The following is a 20,207-nucleotide window of genomic DNA, read 5'->3' as shown; positions in this document are numbered from 1 at the left end:
TCTACAGTCTTTATATATCCAGCGTAAATTAAATGGCAGTTTATTCAATATACGTTGAAGTTCGTGCATTAGGAGCCAGCAGTTTGTCTATCCTCTATAGGTTACACGTGGCATTCCCAATGTAGCACGTAGAAAGTATATATTCTCTATAAATATACAAACACCAAAGTCCCTGTTGACACAGTACCTAGGTTAACTATATGAGAGTAATGTTTCTTAGTAGAGGGGTAACGCAATATCCAATATTTACGGCGAATAGTATAAGGTATAAGTTCTTATATTGATTACATAAATACGTATAAAGAACGGTGTCTAAAGCTTATAACGTTCTATCTATTTCTTGTTCTATTATCTTTCAGGACTGAAGTAGACCACCAGTCACTCGCATTATATGAAACTGCTCTCCCCTGTATACTTCCTAGAACTGGGGGAAAAAATTACAACATACTGAAGCACATAGCTACCAAATGGCTTTACATTCTGAGTTAAGCACTATTTTCTTCACGTGATAAACCACCATCAGCTCACATTTACATCTAATAACGAAATGCATGGATATTAAAGCCACATGCATTACTAAAAATTCAAATTCTGTTAATATATTGCATTGATAGCAGCCTCGTGAAGCCTTGCTCGATAGATGCTTTTGTTGGCAATGTACAACTCATCCATTTTCTTTCATCACGCAGATTACAATAAGCAGATGAACACATTTATTTTATCTAAGTCGTAAGGTTGTATCAGCGCCTGTCTGTCATAGAATTAGTCAGAGTATTGAAGCGTAATTAAATGTGCGTCTTTAGTAAGTACGTTGACATTGTGGGAACGCAAGGGAAGGGACATCTGGCAACGTTCCTCCGCGTGTTACGTTTCCAGTCTCGTTCTTGTCGTCCGAATACATCACCCGGATCTTTCCTTCTCTTTATTTAACCTCTTATGTTAAAGCTACAACTTCATGACAAAGCAAATAAACTTTTGAATATATAAGAGCCCTTACTTATTTAATGGCAACTTGAGAAAAAACACTAATGTCAGATTAGTAAGAAACCGAAGGCAAAGTCTGAAGCAAAAGCAGGACGTGAGTGCTTAACGTTTGCTGCACATCCTCCCAATATCTTTTACGCATTTCCTGCACAAGCATACCCCAAAATACAATGAGCTGCATTCAAGCTAAGGAGACATTCTGATCATATTTAGAACCATCACAAGGGGATGGGAAAACCGATGCATGGAGGTGATGTGGCAAATTTTAAAAGACTGAGCGGCCTTGCCTGAGCCTGTGAGCGGCTGACCTTGAGAAGCTAAACATGGGCTACACGATTCACTCCAGCTAGACGGTTTTATGCATTTCCCATCCGCCAGACGGCCTTCTTAGCGGCGGACACTGAAGGAGGTAAGTGACAAGACCTTCCTTCTCAAACTGTAACCCACAGATAAGTGTGAAATGCAGAGGAATGTGATAAAATCACTGAAATGGGAGGTTGAGGCAGGGATATGCGCAATGGCGGTCGTGAAATTAACAGGTTTTCTAGGTTTATTCGCAGTTATTACGAATCCAGGGGAAGTATCTCAAGTTCCTAAGTGTTTTTCTTTCTCCAGTGGTTAAATGGATTGAGTGAGCAAATGATATATGTTAATTTTTGAGGTTAATGCGGGAACAAACGTTTTATAATTGTGTAGCAGATAGTTTATGGTACCCAAGTGAAGCTGGGGGGGGGGTTCTAGGGGAGCATGGGGACGAGGCGTAGCTTGTGTGAGTCACCAACACCCGCGCAATCACCACTCCCTTTTTTTATTTTTATTTTCCAACCTCCCTTTTCTCTCTTTCGTATACCCTCATGTCTCAGATTCATTCATTGCTTGACTTTCCTTCCACGTGTCTGTGAGTGCGTTGGTTTGTGTACATAAGTGGTGTAAGTGGGGTGTGGCCGGCATGGTGAGTGAGTGAGTGGGAGAGGGGGCTGGGAGAATTAAGGAGGGAGGGACGGACGGAGAGGGAGTGAGTGAGTGGTTGAGTCATCTCGTTCTTAGGAAGGGACGAATTTCTGCGTCTGTTGTCCTCTTACCTTGTTGTGTTGCCATCGCCAGCTCACCAGTCGCCCATGCTTCACTGCACTCTCACGCCTTGGTGGATTTATTTACGCATACACATGTCCATACTCATGGAATAGTGGACATAATTCACAAAAGTACATATGGGAGACGTGTATTTCTGTGAAGTAGTTACGTAAAATCATATACGTTTTTAAGATATGAAATCAATATGTATGAAATCGTGTAAAACGAAAAAAAAAAAAAAACGCGTCTTCATCTGTACACAAACCCATACATACATACTACATCCACACTTACTTAACATCAATACACCTATAACATTCCACCCATACAACTATGCATATAGTTGTATCTTTACTCAAGATAATACAAATGTATAGGCAAGTCCCCAGTGCGCTGACTTACGCTGACATCAGAGCACCTTTAGCAGCGTCTGGCATCGTTGAGTCATGTTTTAACCATAAGCATAACCCAATGAAAGTCATGCTTTGTACTGGCGTCATGGGAAGTTTCTTGAAATGCATGCTAGGAACACAATAAAGGTAATGTTATATCCCTGAATCTATCTGAGGGGCACACAAAGAGAGAGAGAGATGGAAGAGGGAGAACGCCTTATTCAGAAGTGGTGCTAGAATAATTGATTACTTTAAAAGGGCATAGTAACTTGAAGCCTCAGTTTGCTATATTGGTCAAGTCGGTATAGTGTGTGCAATGCTTATGCTTGAATTGGTGTTAAGTGGCAAATTTTAGGAAGTTGGTAAATAAGTCAACCAGACAAGTTAATGTTTGGATTATGATAATTTCTTTATTTAAGTAACTATTGATTATGTAATATTCAAGTCAGAAAGAAAACTAAATGAATAAGCAGCTTTCATGCTTGAGTTGGTATGCACTAGCTTGTGTTAACTTTTACCTATGTATAATTGCCTGTATAAATTTATAGTTAGTGAATGAATTGAGTGAGGGTATAGACTTCTGTATATGGCTGGGTAGCTGGTTACAGGAGACCCACACCAGACAGCCTGGGTTGCTTCTGTGTTTCTTACCATAACAGGTCTTGAAGGACAGGCAAGCAGGAGGGACACACACACACACACACACACACACACACACACACACACACACACACACACACACTGCAACCCTGTAGCTTGGTGTCCTGTCTTGTCATGCCACTCATGAGAAATCCGAGTCATGGTAGAATTAAAGCTCATAGGATAATGTATCGTGTGCTTACCTATGAGGACTCCCTTCTCCCAGCATTGTCTGTCTTTTGTTCTGAGATAGGAATCTTCTGTTTGCAATGTCTTCTCCTGTTCTGGTTTAGAAAAGTAAACTAGAATAAAAGTAAATATAATAATGTAAGGGCTTTAGGTAATATAAAAGTTGAGTGTATTTGAAATGAACTTCTAAATTATATGATATATTGGATTGTTTAGATTATGCTAATTTAGAATTTATTCATAAGTACTCATTCTTTAGAATTAATAAATAAATTTATCATTATTAGTAGTAATCATATAATTGAAATGTTCCATTCAGTGTAAACAGTCGGTTAGAAGACCAGGAAAATTATTTCAGCTAACAAAAAGTGAGGGTGCACACCACACGCTCCTACTCAAGGTCACCCTGCTTCCAAACGTGTTGCACACACCCCCAAGCACTTCCTCTCCTCTCCCTTTAGTTGTCACATGCTCTCCTATTTCTCCTTTGGATTTATTGATTATTCAAAGTACAAACTTATGTAATGTTTACAAATACCTAAAAATTAGGTACTCTTTACATTCAGAAATCTTTTGTCAGATTGGTAGAATAGTGTTGCAATACCTCATAAGCTGCTTCCTGGAACAGTATAATTGGTGTGAGTATGAGTACAGGTTGTGCTGAGGTGTAAGGGAGTCCAGAGAGGTGTATCATATGGAGAGTTTGAATAGGGAAGAGATGACAAAAGTGGGAAAGATTATAATGTAGGTGACCGGTGATAAATGATAAATAGTAGTAAGAATACATAATATACATGCATAGATGGTATTTATTGACAAAGTGGAGAGATTTCATTATAGATAACAGTGAATACTTTGTGGTGATGAAGATTTCTCAGTGTTGAATTCTTTGTCCTCTTCAGCTGGCAAGATGGAGGAAGGTCTTCTGTCCTTAAAGTGGAATAACCACAAGTCTACGTTCTTCCAAGTTCTCTCGGGTTTGCGAGAAAAGGTACGTGAATATTTTGTGATTGTTTATTGTGTATTTTGTCTCAGTCAAACATTTGTACTACAATGAACTATCCAAGTGTATGTGTTACATAAATTAATGTAATATGAAGGATGCTATGAAGTGTATATTAAATGTTCCAAGATATTCCTTATTATGAAATGTTTAATAATGAAAATTTATAGATGATCATTATTTTTTTTTTATTTATTTTTCATCTGAGAAAGTATTCAATGGTAAGACTTGATCATGTGATTGTAGTGTTCATGCATTTTTGTAAAACTACTGTCATATACTTACTTCTGAGCACCATGAGCACCATTAGTAAATTTTCCCCCTCCCTTCATTTGCTAACCTTCCCCTGCCTTGCCTTGCAGCACACCTATACCGATGTCACGCTGGCCTGCGATGGGCAGGTCTACCCAGCCCACAAGTTTGTGCTCTCAACGTGCAGTGAATACTTTAGTGAAATATTTACCTCTACCACCGGCACCAGTATAGTTATTGTGCTGAAGGATGTGCGGAGACAGGACCTTGAGTACCTAATGGACTACATGTACCTGGGTCAAGTGGACGTGGCTCAGTCAGAACTGCCCAGCCTTATAAAAACCGCTGAGTGCCTTAGGATTAAAGGGCTGGCCATCCCTGATGATGAGCCTCACAAAACCCAGAGGAGGGGCGCTGATGAGAGGGAGGGGAGTCCGCCTCCTTCTAAAAAGAAACGGTACCTGCAGGAGGATGACAGACATCCTGCCTCCTCCACCTCCACCACTAATAACAATAACACCACCACCAGCACCTCGTCATCCTCGTCCTCCACCTCTGCATCGGGTAGAATACAGATGGAGGTGCTGCCCCCACCATCAGACCTCAGCTCCCTAGTGCAGCACCTCAGACAACCCTCACATCCTCAGCAGCCTCTACAGGCACCCCCTCCACCTCCTCCAACCTCCCAGGGCAGCAGCAAGAGTCACTCTTCACAATCACTCTCACTCAACCTCACCACACAGGCCTCCAGAACATCCCAGGGAGGCAGTTCAGGTCCCCATGTTCACACACCCACCTCTACCCCTGCACCATCCTCTCACCGGCACCACTCCTCCCCCTCCCACACCACTCCTGTCCCTGTCATAAAGGAGGAGGCAGCAGATCCTCCTGAGACCCCTGAAGGTTACCTGAATGAGAGCTTTGAGGAAAATGAGACTAAACCTGACGTCTCTGATGCGAGGCATCTAGATCCTGATGGGGCTGTTCCTGGACCCTCAGGCCTTCAAGGGGTAAGCGTGTGTGTGTGTTTGTTTGTGTGTGTATTTATCTAGTTGTATAGGATCTGAGCTGAAGCTCATTTGTCTTTTCTCCATATCTGTAATTATTCAGTTTCTCTTTATACGTATATGCATGTGTGTGCTTACACATACTTCCACATGATTCATATAGCTGTATTCTTAACATCACTTCTAAAAGCATATGATGAATATATAGGATCTAGCAGTAACTTGAGCATGTTGATCATACTCAAGTACTTATTCCAATTTAAGTTTTTATTCCAATTTTAAGATTATGAAGCATGTACATCTGGATGTGTTAGTTAAAACTCAGTTTGAATACAAGAGAGTACTAGTTTACAGGGCTAACAGTCATTATTTATGTTCTTCTATCAAAATTTTATGTTAGAAATAGAACCCATTATCAAATTCTAACTTTTTCTCTGTACTTGTCAATCCTTCCAAGTGTTTTATTGACAATGGTGTATGACTGAAGAGGACAATTGTTTAATGGTTGTCTTTGAGGAAATTGTGAACATTATTATTGTGGTGTGTTGAGCATAAGAAGTGGTTATCCAGGTGTAGGTGTTTCATTTTGATTTTCTTCAGTCTGACAACTGGGACGGCGATGGAGAGATGGGTGGGTACGGGGCTGGTGATGGCTACCCCGAAGGCAGCCTTGAAGAACACGGAGAGTCAGAAGTACAGGGGGTGAGTATTCCCTGGCTGTGTTCTGTCTGCTTGGCAATGGAGGTCTATGTGGGGCAACCAGGAATGTCAAGAGGGCAAAGTAAACTTTTTTCCCTATCTGTTCTCTAGATGCTTGAGAGTCTGAAGAGAATTTTATGATAGATAGATTAATTACTAAATGAAAGACATTACAACCATTGCTTTTACTCACATACGTGGAAGAATTTCAAATTCTGTGATTTTTGCATTTCAATATGTTAATTGTGGTGGCAAAAACTGAAATATATTGTGGTATGGTGACTCTTCAGATGAGAGAAAGACAGTAGATACATGTTTTGGTTTTCATACACATCAGTGACAAGTTTTATTTTCATACTGGCCAATAACAAAGGCTCTATATGCTAGAAATCAAGAGTAGACTTCTTGTAAAGTAAAATCCTTTAAATACCCATCATGTTCAGCCTTATTAAGCTAGTATTTGCTCTCATTAGATTTTTTTCTCTCTCTCTCTCTCTCTCTCTCTCTCTCTCTCTCTCTCTCTCTCTCTCTCTCTCTCTCTCTCTCTCTCTCTCTCTCTCTCTCTCTCTGTCATATATTCCAATTCCAGCCAGTCTTTAGAGTTCTGGGTGTGAGTAACTTGCCATCTCAGCATGCTTTAGGTCACCACATTATGAGTTTTACTACTGCATTCTGTAACTTCCCTCACGGCTCTCAAGGTTGCCCTCACAAGGCCTTCCTTTGTTACAAGCTATTCATGAAGATGGGTTTGTTGTGCCTGCCATATCTGTCGATCCACTGTTAGAGTTGCAATGAACTAAAAGTCTTTGGTAACATAACGTTATTTATCAACAAACTCATCTTCCATTATGTAGATTTTAATTGTTTTTGTCAGGGGGGGAGTGGGGTTTAAGATTTAACAACTGCCAATTGGAAAAATTCACCAGTAGTGCTCTTTTTTTTTTTTTTTTTTTTTTTTTTTTTTTTTGTGGCTTGGAGGAAGGTAAGGTGAAGTGTAATAATTGTTACCTGAACAGAGTTAGTGGCTGTAATAAATTGTTATATTGTACATATCTTGCAGATTCTTTTGGAGAGACCTTGCTATGCATTCTGAATGACAACTTTGCCTTATGTTTTACCAAGTCCCTAGAAAAAAAAATAGTGCTTGAATTTTGTTAATGTCAGATAGAATGAAAATTCTAGTTATTTACAGTGGAAGTTTTGGTTTGCATTGTTCCTTTGCAAGAGTATAAGTATCAGAAAAGAAATCTTTTGTACAAAAATGAGGAAACTAATGGTTGAATCTATGTGCCATGTCTTACGAATATTACTGTTGGTACATTGTACTCTCAGTATTCTAAAACTTTCATAACTATTGTTTTTATACACAGGCAAGCAAGGGACAGGAATGCTTGCACAAGTTTAGAATTTTCATATTCTGCTCTCCATTAGTGCAATTATTATATTCTTAATTGTGCTTGATAAAAGAAATTAGTTTAAATGAATCAGCCATTAACTCAGTCACATTAGTGCAGTGATTTGTGTCACAATAGAGGAAGAGGTCATTACTGGAGATCCCTGAACAAGCTGCCCAATGATGTTGGTCCCATTTCTTTCTTATCAGTTGATTAGTCATTGGTTAGAAGTTTTACCATTCCTGTCTTTTCTTCCTAGTCTTTTGTAGTGTGTTCTTTCTTTGAAAAAGTGAAGGGAAAAATCAACCTCATTTGTACCACTAATGTTGTTTTTTGGCATTACAATTTTGTAAAGCCTCAGTGTTACTGCAATTTTTGTGTATGGCTGTACATTTTATAGAACAAGAAAGGAAACGCTTTTGTATAAAGAAATTTACCTTTTCATTATCATTGTGAAAATCATCAGTCATCTTAATCATCATCATATAACTATTGTTTTTAAGTTTCTTCATTGTTTTGGAAGCTGTAAGACTTTTGTACATACTCGTGTGTTTAGCAATGTGTTGCAAGTGTTCAGAGATCTTGTTAGTGCTCAGGAGTTTCTTTGTTCTGCTAGACAAAACCATATTCTTTAGATCAAAGAAATGGTTGTCATTACTCACTGAAAGCAACTGATTCCTTCAGCTTTTGACTCCCATTTTGTGCTTGCTCTGTTGCATTTCCACTGACTGCTGCTTTTGACTGCTGCCTCACTTGTGGTGCAGGAAGGAGATTGCTTATCAGAATCCTTCTTTTGATATGAGGCATTTCTTTGTGACCATTGTGTCACAGCTTCAGTGCTGCATCATGTGAGGCTAAATGGTGCTGTGTGTGGCTCATGGCTGGCTCGCAGCAGTTTCTTAGTAGGACTGGTATGTTTCTTGGCAGTGTTATGTGACCTTGTCATTGCAGTGCCAAATTTTACATCATATAAACAGACTCACAGAAATATCCCGAATTATTGATAATCTAATGGAAGTTCGCATCAGACAATGTTCACTGTTGTACGTATTTCTAAATTGTGCTAGTGTTTTTATCTTCCATTATTTTCATGACTTCCAAAATGTTCGGAGTAAATGCCATGCTGGAGATGATTAAGTAGACGACAAATATCAAATCTCATGTTTCAAATAAATACAGGTTTCAAGTTAGAATCTCTCTCTCTCTCTCTCTCTCTCTCTCTCTCTCTCTCTCTCTCTCTCTCTCTCTCTCTCTCTCTCTCTCTCTCTCTCTCTCTTTTTTATTTTTAAAAATTTTATTTATTATTTTTTTTTTAATACCATGTGGGCTTTTCACGGGAATTTATGGGCTAAAGGGGGTACTTTTTGGGGTACCTCCTATCTCAAAGCCCACCTGCTAGGAAACCGTTGCCCCGAGTGAGGAAGCCCAACCTACACTCGGACCATGGACAGGATTCGAACCCATGCGCTTGGAGACCCCTCGGACCCCAAGGTGTGCATGGTTCCAGTGTACCACGACTCTCTCTCTCTCTCTCTCTCTCTCTCTCTCTCTCTCTCTCTCTCTCTCTCTCTCTCTCTCTCTCTCTCTCTCTCTCTCTCCTTGGAGACCACATGTAATTAATTAAAATCATGTACTTAAGTTATATCTGATACAGTCATTATATTATTGTATATTTCATAAAGTACTACATTAAACTTTAAATTTTGAAAGCATCCACCAAGAATTTAATGGTCTTTTGAGGCAAACAGCCAATTACTGCCTTTTACAATGGTGAAGTAGTAATAGTGTTTGCATCTGTAATAGGAAGAACATGGAACTCCAAGCAGAAAAAGTAGTGTGGGAAAAGTACAAGTTAGCTTAAAAAATAAAGGTTTCATTTGTGAGATGTTAGCCTACTCCTTTGAAGTTTTGAAGTGTGGCGGGATATTAGCACATAATTTTTGGCTGCTCACATGAAGGACGCTGGATGTAAAGTGAATTAAGTAAAGTCAATAGCTTCTCTAAATTCCATATAATAATGTTAGGTTGTAATTTAGCTGTATGATTTTGTTGCATTACACACACACACACACACACACACACACACACACACACACACACACACACACACACACACACACACACACACACACACACACACACACACACACACACACACACACACACACACACACACACACACACACACACACACACACACACACACACACACACACACACACACACACACACCTAAAATAAAACGAAAAACATAAATGTGGAGGAATCTTCTTTTCAATGAATTATTTATTATTATTGTTGTTGTTATTATTATTATTATTATTATTATTATTATTATTATTATTATTATTGATGCAAGAATATAGTATTGAGCTTGTTAGCCATACTTTTTTTACTTGGTTGACTTTTTGTTGTCTTAATAGTGAAAGGAAATAGAAATGTGTTGTCTCTTGTAGTGTGTGTGTGAGCGCAAGCTTTCGAGATGGGACTGCTGTCTAGCAGGAGCTAAAGGCTAGCAACTCTACTTTTCTGTGTATGTGTGTGTGTGTGTGTGTGCGCGTGCGCGCGCACGTGTGCATGTGTGTGCGTGCATGCGTGCGTGCGTGCGTCGTGCAATTCATGCCTGCAATCTGCTGTTTTGAAAGGAAATATTGTTACAGATGACAGTGAAGAAAGATCTGAGCTGAAAATTTTCACTTAAACAAGAAGTTGGATGGCTGACCTGTTTGCAAAATTCTGTGATGAAGATCTAGTACTACTAACCCCTTAAGAACACTAGAAGAACAGTGAAGGTTGAGTCAGAGGAAGGCAGGCTTGGATTCTTCATCCATGGCCTTGCATCTGGACCATTTAAAAAAAGGTTCCTAGCTGTAGATGCTGAGAGGAATATAGCTGATTTTGCGACCATCTATAGCAGCCCTTTTGTTTTCCCCGTAGGTGGCGGACTTGGAGAGGAAGTACAAGTGCGCGTGGTGCGGGAAGGGATTTAGACTCTCCGTCCATCTGAAGGACCATGTAAGGACACACACTGGGGAGAAGCCCTATCAGTGCCAAATTTGTCAGAAGGATTTCACACAGCGCTCTAATCTGAGGACCCATCTCAGCAAGATCCACAAAGAGCAGCTGGCCTACATAAAAAATAGAAAGAGCAGAGGTTCCAAATTTTCTGTGAAACACGAATTCTTGCCTAGCTTAGTTTCTGCTGGCAGTGGCAGCTGTGGCAGTGGTGGTGGTGGAGGCAGTGGAAGCGGAGGTGCTGGTGGCAGCAGCAGCAGTCTGCCTCACTCCCCCATCGAGATGAAGAAACTCATGATTGCATCTGGTGACCCAAAGCCCATCCTTCCCAAACCCCAAGGTACAGAGCCTTCTATAATGCCTTTCCTCTCCAAAGAGACTGTCAGTTTTTTACAAAAGGATGAACTGACTGTATTGTATAAAGATAAGACCCAGGTGATGGAGAGCGAGCAGAGGGTCACTCAGCCCCAACTCATCCTCCAACAGCCACACCACGACGGGGAGCCACAGGTCTTCCCTTCTGACAACACCACAGCTGAATATGAGGCCAATTCTCCCACTAAGAAGGATGCTGCCCCACAGCCTTTCCTAGGAGTGGAGACTGCACTCAAGTCCCCATCCCCTCAGAAGGAGACCCTACTCAAGGCCCTGCTGCTCAAGGGTCCCTCGGGGGGGTCATCAAACCCTAGTGAAGTTCCCCCGGCTGTGATGCGGCAGATTATCCCTTCATCTCTCTCCTCTTCCCTCACTTCAACTCTTGTGACCTCCCCATTGTCTGCTGGCCAGACACCCTACTCTTTCTCACCCTCAGGAGCTGTGTCCTTGGCTTCCCCAATATTCAGTCCTGCTGATGAAGTGCTTCACCCAATATTTGTGATGGACTCTCCTGTAATTAGATGCTCAAAGGACATGTCTGTCTCCCAGGGGGATCTCCTCTCTCCAGGGAGGAAAGGGGAGTCATTTGTGGTTATAGAGGCCTCAGGGGTTGCCCCACAGGAGTCTGCCCCTGTTACTATAGACTCTCAAGACCAGCCCCAGATGACTGATGAGATGAGGATCCTGTTACAGGCAGTACAGATCAGGGTCTCCCAAGACCAGGGACAGCCGAGCACCCCAGGCAGTCCAGTGACTGTAAAGCCTACCACCACAGGTCCCGTCGCCTCCTCCGTCACCACTTCACCGCTGCCCGTCGTGAGTCACACCTTGGCAGTGCCCACCCCGTCGGGGCCACCACTTCCTCCCGATGCATCCATTAGGCAACGCATATCCCGAGCATCACATGATAAAGATGCCACTAGGAAAAAAAATCCAAGTCATGTCTTGCCCTTGAAAAAGTCCAACCACTGCCCTGAACCTCCCATTAAACAGAGCTACAATAAAGACCACGATCCATATCCCACACTCACTAAGGCTGCATGTGAGAAGACAAAGCCCTTGCCTCTCCTGCGACACATGCCCACAACACAGGTGCCCACATCCTTGTCACATCCACACCCTCATGGCTCTCCACCTGTCCTATCTTCTCCCATCCCACCTCACACACATGCTGCTACCCCAACACCATCTCCACCACCTCTTCCTCCTCCTCTTCCACCACCACACCACCACCACCACCACTGCCACACCCTCCCTGCAGCCTCTTCAGCAGCAGCATCCCCCACAACTTCCAGTGCCGCACCTGCCACCTCATCAGACAGAAGACGGACAAGCGGCTTCCACTTACCCCCAAACAAAACAATGTGTAAACTCAGTGACAAGCAGGAGAAAATGAGCAGCTCCCGAGCAAGGGAGAGTCATGGAGAAAATGAATCAGTGCCTGACCATAAATAAGTTAAACAGAAAAGTGGCTGAGACTCTCTCTCTCTCTCTCTCTCTCTCTCTCTCTCTCTCTCTCTCTCTCTCTCTCTCTCTCTCTCTCTCTCTTAATGTGTTTAGTCTCAAGCCAAGCCAGTGATGCAATGCTGAATTCATGACTATGGTGTAGGAAGAATAAGAATTGCAGACTTTTACCCTATCTTGTGCCTTTCCTTCTCATTTTCAAGCTGATGCAGTGAATGTGACATAACTAATATAATGAATAGTATTGTGTGTATGTGCCTGTACATATGTGAGAGAGGGAAGCATGTGTGTGTGCCTGTATGATGTATACACTCTTGTATACACATAACCCTACAAATGCTGTGAACTACAGATATAAAGGAATTCATCAGGCTTAGTAACTTTCCTGTTATTATTTTGTGCCTTAAAGTTTTCATGGGGCAGGCTCTGTTAATGCCTGCCTGTGGTGGGCTGGGCGGGTCTGGCTGCTGCCTGAGCCCCCACCAGCCCTGCTTCTCCAAGTCACTGAATGCTTGCTGGTGAAATTTCCAAGGCTTGGCTTTGTTGCTGTGTACGCTCGACGGTGGCGTTGCTCATACACATTTGTTGCCTGAGACCAGCCTTATGACCCCCCTCAGACTTTTGATCCTATATAACTTGAATGCATGACAAACATTGTGCCAAGTACAGACATATCGGTCTAGAGACAATTTGCAAAAGACTTACGTCAGTCTTTGCTCCAGTTATCTTTTCTTTATGCAAATGAATTATACATACATAACACACTCATACTCACACTGACCACAAATATTTGACGTTTTGTGCATCTGTATCTGTGAATTTACTTAACTAGGAATTCTTGAGTATTCTGTTACCATACGTTTTTTCCTTTTGCAGTTGATGTTGAAAAGTTTTAAGTACCTCAGTTTCCCGTTGTTCTGTTATGCCAGTTCTATGCCTGAGCAGGTCATTGTTGCAGCTTCTTTACTCTTTTGTGTATATTCTGTATTCATTGCTTCTGAAGCTATGTGATAAATACCTGTTGTTTATTGTAAAACAATACTTATAGTTAATACAGTACCTATATAAATATATATAAATATATATATATATACTATATATATCACTATCATGCAATTACCACTTTAATTATGTGTATGGGTATTATATTTATTTAATATTTTCAGTGTTCCCATATTTTTATGGACATAAATAAAATAGATATTCTGTACAATCCTGTCTGAGTGAAAATAATAGGAAGGTAAAGCTTTCTAAAATGCAAAGTATAAAGCAAGGCAGTTTACTGGGTAACTACATACAATGAGTAAATTATTAATGCTGCAGAATATCCAGCTAACCTCTTTCTATATGAAGTAACATAGTAACCAAGATATTATGCATTATGTTGGTTACCATTGCTGCTAGACAGCTCCTGGATGTAACCCATAGAAGCAGGATAGAAGCACATGTTTTGGGTGGATGGGGCAAGGGACAGGATTGATGAACCATGACAGACATTACTAATACTGAGAGCTTCAAATAACTGTGGCTCAATCCAGTGTGTTCATCTTTGTGGTTTTCAAGAGATAAATGAATTTCCGAGGGTAAATTTACTTAACCACCAGAAGGAAACAGTTACTTAAAAAGTGTTAGCTTTGCAATTTATTAGACAGTGGGGGGATATTAGACATTATCCCACTGCTTTTTGGGGCCATTTATCTCCTTTCTAAGCCAGTAGGTAGTGGCAACATAATAGGTCTCTCAGCTCAAATAATGTGTTCATGGCCTAATGTGCTCACTTTGTGTCTCCATGCCTTGTATAATCTTTTGGACTTCTTTATTGAGTTGCTGTCTAATGTCGGTATGATTCTGGCTACCATCAGAATTCTCTCTCTCTCTCTCTCTCTCTCTCTCTCTCTCTCTCTCTCTCTCTCTCTCTCTCTCATCCCCAGATCAGGGTTATCTTATCTCATTTTAACAAATTAGCATGAACACCATTACTAAGCCAAATAACAGTAATTACAAGGATATATCAGGGCATACTCAATAAATTCAAACAGATGTGTTGCTAGAGGAAAGTGATTTGTATGGAATTATGTTAGCTTCTATTAATAACATGATGCTTGTGTTTCAAAGTGCTGGAGCCACTAATAACTACTTAAAGTGATGGAATTTGCTCAACAAATGAACAAATGATAGCCATCTGATCACACAAGACAGCTTATTGTTTGAAGTATTTGCAACCTAAGGCATTATCCTCGCACCACTCAGTATTAATCAAGACAGGCAAAACAATACAAGGCAGTATGTATGTGTTGCTATCTTCTATGCATTATAGAACTCCAAGATTTGCAGAAAAATTGCAGCTTGTCAATTTTTTCTCATCCCTAACCCCAAAAAGACAAAGATGAAAACCATGCTGACAAAATTACTTATATTACCAAATGCTGAGAAAGTGGGCTCTGATTCCTGTTCTTTTAGGTTACTGAGGTACAAATGTGGATCTTTGAGCTCAGTTGGGGAAAACAAAATTGAATGCAACAAGGGAGGGGAGGCCAACCCAGCTTGCTACTTATAAGCTTCTGGGAAGAAAGTATGCACACACCACAGATGGGATCTCCACCCTCAGGTTTGATGGCTGGTATAGGATGAAGCAAGGAGGATAATTATTAATCTTGAGGTAATAATAGGTATGAAGATGTGATAAACACTACCAGCTTTACCTGGTGCAACAAGGATCCAGATAATAACAGTTGAATAATTTACCTTGTAATTGATACCTGGTGAGCTATCATCTTTAATCATTTTCATTTTTGTTAATGTTTTTAGTAGTAATATTAGCTCATGTGGTTAGCCCTTAAAGGAAAAGGCTTATCAATCACCAGCCTGAAGGAGTAGCACCAGCTCAGTGCCATGTCCTGAAGGGTGGCGATGCTCAGGTGTTGTGCCAAGTGTAAGCCTCTCCCCTAGACAGCTTGGCTCCCCTGCTGCGCTCCTCCAGTCAGTGCTCTGTCGCTGTACACATGTTCCTAGCATATGTGGCTTACCGACACTTTGCTTTTCTCTCTTGATTCTAGTATGGGTAACTTTTTTATTATTATTTTATGGGTTTATCAGGGCAAGAGACTTCACCAAGGAGCACTGGCAGAAACTTTTCTTAGCAGACAGTGGAAACTTGACAGACGGGTGGTGGTGATGGTGGTGCAACACCACCTGTTGCCGTAGTGTTCTGTTAGTGTTCTGTTGATTTCTTCATATAATTGATATATTTCAGTGTAAATAGTATATACATAGTATGAAACTATTGTGATTCAAGTACTATTGGATGTCTATATCTAATGGAAATGATGGTGGTGTTAGTCTGTAGACCAGTTAATAAACTAATATTTGAAGAGTGTTTTAAGCTCCCATACTGTGCCTGCAAGGTGTACTAGAAACACAAGTATACAGATAGTTCAGATCACTTCTTGGTGCAATATTTACAGCTTATTCACTTGTCTTAAACATGCTACACTTCTTCATAGTCTGCACTGCTAATGACAATAATGCATCTTACTTGAGTGAACCTAGATAATATAACAGCACAGATGAAACTGCTGGTACTGAGATTTGAATGATTCTATGATTTTTATAATCTACATGAGCTTGACATCTCTGTTAACATTTGAAGGTAAGGGTGTCAGAGAACCAAAATTAACCTCATTATTTTCTAAAACCAATGTGTTGAGAAAACAAGAATGTTGCATGTCTTTATGATTCATAATGGTTGTGCCATGCTGGCGCACAATGTGACAGTGTGAAAGAAAACAGACCATAATTGAGGTTATGCCAAGTACAGGTATACATCATTTTCCCTAGAGGTTACGTAAGATACCTGTGGATAAAGAAAAATATGGAAAATTATAGCCCCTGTTAAGAATAGCCATGAGCCTCCAAAACTTTGCTTAAGTACAGGAAAAAAAAAATTGCTGTGGAACATTGTAAGACATGCCTTCCCTTAATTTAAAATTGTTTAACATGTTAATCTTCTCCAGTCATCACCTTCTTTGCATGCTTTGTGGAGGGTCTTCAGCCAGTTTCTTTGTTTATCTCTTACGAATGTTGGTGAAGAAAAGTTTTTGTTCATATCATACAGGGGATGATGCTAAACTTAATGAGTTTATTGTGTGACTGAGGACCATGACATACAGTCACAAGCCACAACAGTGGACCATAGGAACAATATTTGTATGGGGGCAGGTATGCGCATGTGTAATGTCAGTAGGCAATTTGAGTTTGTGGTTGACGGTAATCCACATAAAAGTGAAACTATGGTTCATGAAGCGTAACTATACTGTATTACTCTGTTTTCTTGTCATTCTTCTAGGTAATGGTATGCATTCCAACAAGACTTCCTGGCTAAAGAATTGGATACTGGCTTATGATTTGTAGGATTCTATCATAGGTCAGATTATATTTTCAATGATAGCCAAATATATTAGTTTTTTGTGTCGCTGCAGGTGTGTTGGCAGTCTTGTGTTGGCTGAAAGGTGTGGTTTGTACAGTACCTCCTCTGATGCTGTGCTAACATAGCATTGAAAATTCTTAAGGTTTTATTTTTGTTAGTGGTACCGACAAGGCTTGGAGTGTGTGTGGTGCCTTGTCTAGGCCATCACTTGTGGGATTGCTGGCCCAGTTTGTGGATAGGTAGACAAATTTTTCTTTATTCTTTATGCTTACCCCAGACTAGCCGGATAAGATTAGCCTCACTTTGATGTCAACAAGAGACTGAAATAACATAACTCACATAGGCACATACAAGTAATTTTGGCAGGATAAAGATGAGCTTCCTGTGTCGAAGGAATAATGATAATAGTTAATAAATATAGGTAGGACATCAGTCACTGCTACATCCCTCTGTGTGATGGTTAACAAGTGGTCATGGCCTCCACAGCACTACTGCTTCCCTTCCTTGTAAATGCTATTCAAACATTGTGGAAAATTAACGGTAGGAAGGCAGTTTTCCCACTTCAAACATGTACACTCAATAGATATGCAGTCTATCATTCAATCTAAATAGCTGTGTTAGGAAAGGCTGACTGTGAAGCTGTTCCTGCATATTCCTGTAGGTAAAGTCTTGTATGGTAGAATCCTGGGTCAGTTTAGCATGTGATGCAATGCCATGTACTGTAGAAGTCATCATATCTCCAGCAATGAGGAATGTAAACTTGGAACCATTGTTTGCTGAAATGATTTTATAAAGTGGTTTGCTTGTGGTGAACTTGTTGCATTATATAGGAATTTTAACTTTTTCTTTTTGTTTGTATATTAAGTTTTCTTTTTTGGTTGTAGTATTTCAATTTTGATATCAATCATATTGCATTCTACTATTTCCTGATCCATTTTCTTAGTTTATGAGGCATTAAAAATATATTTATTTTATTGTTAATCCCTCATCTGTATTTCAATATACTTGATCCTGTTAGTTTGTGAAAATTTAGCTTCCTTTATGGAGTGAAATTTACGAAATAGCATTCATGTAACTATAAATACTTAGGGTTTAACTATAAACATAAATACACTGTGACCTAAGGATAAACTTGGCTGAGGCTGTTTTTTGTGTATCTGTTGGTTCCTGTTTGGTTTGTCTCCTGGAGAACTAGCTCATCTATGGATGGATGGAAGAAGGAAATGGAGACCAGGCTTTGCGGCGGGGCTGTTAGAGTAGTGGCGAGCGGGTGCAGGGAGTAGGAGAGGTGTAGGAGGAGAAACGTGTGCTAAGCTGCGTGTTTTTCTTTGTAGGGCCGCATCAGGGTGAAGAGCCGCCGGGAACTGGGTCTCCTCTCCATCGCCTCCTCCACCTCCTCTCTTACCCCTCCACCCATTGTCTCTTGCTCCTCACCATTAGCTGGTAAAATCAGGACATCACCCAGCCCCTCCACCCCCCAGTCTCTCACCCCTGTCATGTCCCCACTACCCACCAGTCCTGTTCACCTTACCCCTCTGAGTCCTGTCGTCACTTCAGCCACCAGTCCACTAGCCACCATGGCATTCCCCCTTAAGTGCCCCTACTGCAGCTACGTTGGCACAAGTGAGAGTGTGCTGCTCCGTCACCTTCGCACCCATAGTGGTGGACTGGGCGGGGTGCAGCTGTACCACTGTAATAGTTGCCCATACAGCGCCACCCAATGGGAGAGTGTCAGGCGCCACTCCTGGAGGCAGCATCGCCAGGAGATAGAGCCAGAGAAGGCAGATGACTAGTAGCTCACTCCTCTTTTCTCCTCTTCTGCCGCCTCCTCCTCCTCCTCCTTCTCTTGTACTCCACACTCATATTCTTTCACTCTTGTTCCTGTTGATCAGGGAGAACAGTAAATGTAACATAGGATTGATAGTGGTTCTACTGATTTCTTATATTGCTGTCTCACTCCTGCTTTCACTCTGTTGATCAGGGTAAGACTATAGAGGGAAAACTCTGCCTCCAATACATTTCTTCCTTTTCTCCGACACACACAGTTGTATGTTCCATCTGTTCCATGAGTTTTGTAGTTGAGGACAGAGAAGAGAATTAGAAGTTTTTTATTTATTTATTTATTTTTTATTTTTTTTTTATTATTATTTTTTTTTTTTACATCAACTTCCTTTGAAATCTTAGTACTGTTTGAATTGAGGTTAGAAAAAGAAAGAAACAAGAGGGAAAAGAAATATCCCTCTGTCAATCATTTCACAGAAAGTTTCAATTTTTTCTTTTTAACATCCTTTATTGTGTTATTTTTGTTTTCCCAATGTTTAGATTAGTTCATAGTTCATTACTATTTATACTCCATGTACATACATACATCCCAAAATATGTGTAGAACATCAGGTACCCAGTTATCCACTAACTAAATTAAATTGCATGACAACTTCCTATTTTCTGCTTGCCTCAGAATGCAATTGCTCTTTAGTAAGAGAGAGCATAACTCCACAGTGTCTACTTTGGTGTTGGTAGTACATAGTTCCATAAATATATTTTTCCTACCACTAAGGGTGTGTCAGGGAGACAGGTGGCAGCAGGTCATGTTGCAAGGAGGCATGGGTTGTGCTTCCATTTGAATTTCACCAAAGACCAAGGATGGTTAACATCCGGAGAAGCCTTGTAGTTGTCAGAAACACAAAGTCTGATACCTTATACACCAAACAGTTCACACACACACACACACACACACACAAGGATGGTACCAGGACTCAGGGAGTTAGACTATGAGGAAAGATTGAGAAAGCTGGGGCTGACCACATTAGAAGAGAGAAGAACAAGATGAGACATGATAACTATGTATAAATTTGTGAACAAGATTGACCTACTGGATAGAGATTTGATAAAGGTGACCACAAGTAATTATCTCCGAGGACATGGAAAAAAGCTAATAAAGGACATCTGTCTAAATGACGTGAGAAAATACAGTTTCCTGCATCGTAGCATTGATAAGTGGAATAAACTGAGCAGTCATGTCGTTGACGCGGTGTGTGTCAATCAGATGAAAGATGAAAGAGATATGACAGGAATGGACAAGGAGACAGGACACAGAGAGCTTAGCTCGGGCCCTGTAATACACAAATAGGTAAATACAAATAGGTAAATCCACACACACACACACACACACCGGTAAACCATATTGATAGAATTTTCAGAGACATAATTTGCTAAGGAATATTGGATTAGCATTTCACTATATGGACAAAGAAATGAAGAAGATATTGATAAGTACTAAAATAAGACCTAGAT

The 20,207-nt window shown here is 40.6% G+C and overlaps 1 protein-coding gene across 4 annotated transcripts in view; it reads left to right on the top strand.

Annotated features, from left to right (window-relative positions):
- Window positions 1-1,094: 1,094 nt before the first annotated feature.
- LOC123509708 (zinc finger E-box-binding homeobox 1-like) overlaps window positions 1,095-20,207 on the top strand; it is a 51,527-nt gene continuing 32,414 nt past the window's right edge. The window contains exons 1-5 of one of the 4 annotated variants that reach the window (XM_045264209.1): window positions 1,127-1,393; window positions 4,181-4,269; window positions 4,644-5,543; window positions 6,141-6,242; window positions 10,571-15,858. In XM_045264209.1, coding sequence (XP_045120144.1) covers window positions 4,189-4,269; window positions 4,644-5,543; window positions 6,141-6,242; window positions 10,571-12,478 — 2,991 coding nt within the window. In that variant the 5' untranslated portion in view covers window positions 1,127-1,393; window positions 4,181-4,188 and the 3' untranslated portion in view covers window positions 12,479-15,858. Of the gene's footprint in view, window positions 1,394-3,778; window positions 3,917-3,957; window positions 4,023-4,180; window positions 4,270-4,643; window positions 5,544-6,140; window positions 6,243-10,570; window positions 15,859-20,207 lie in introns of those variants that run through there. The other 3 variants (XM_045264211.1, XM_045264210.1, XM_045264212.1) reach the window with 3 other exon arrangements.

The sequence above is a fragment of the Portunus trituberculatus genome, chromosome 27 (assembly GCF_017591435.1).
Source record: "Portunus trituberculatus isolate SZX2019 chromosome 27, ASM1759143v1, whole genome shotgun sequence".
In the NCBI taxonomy this organism is placed as follows: Eukaryota; Metazoa; Arthropoda; class Malacostraca; order Decapoda; family Portunidae; genus Portunus; species Portunus trituberculatus.
The sequence above is the reverse complement of the archived record's forward strand: the minus strand, read 5'-3'. Positions and strand labels throughout refer to the sequence as shown.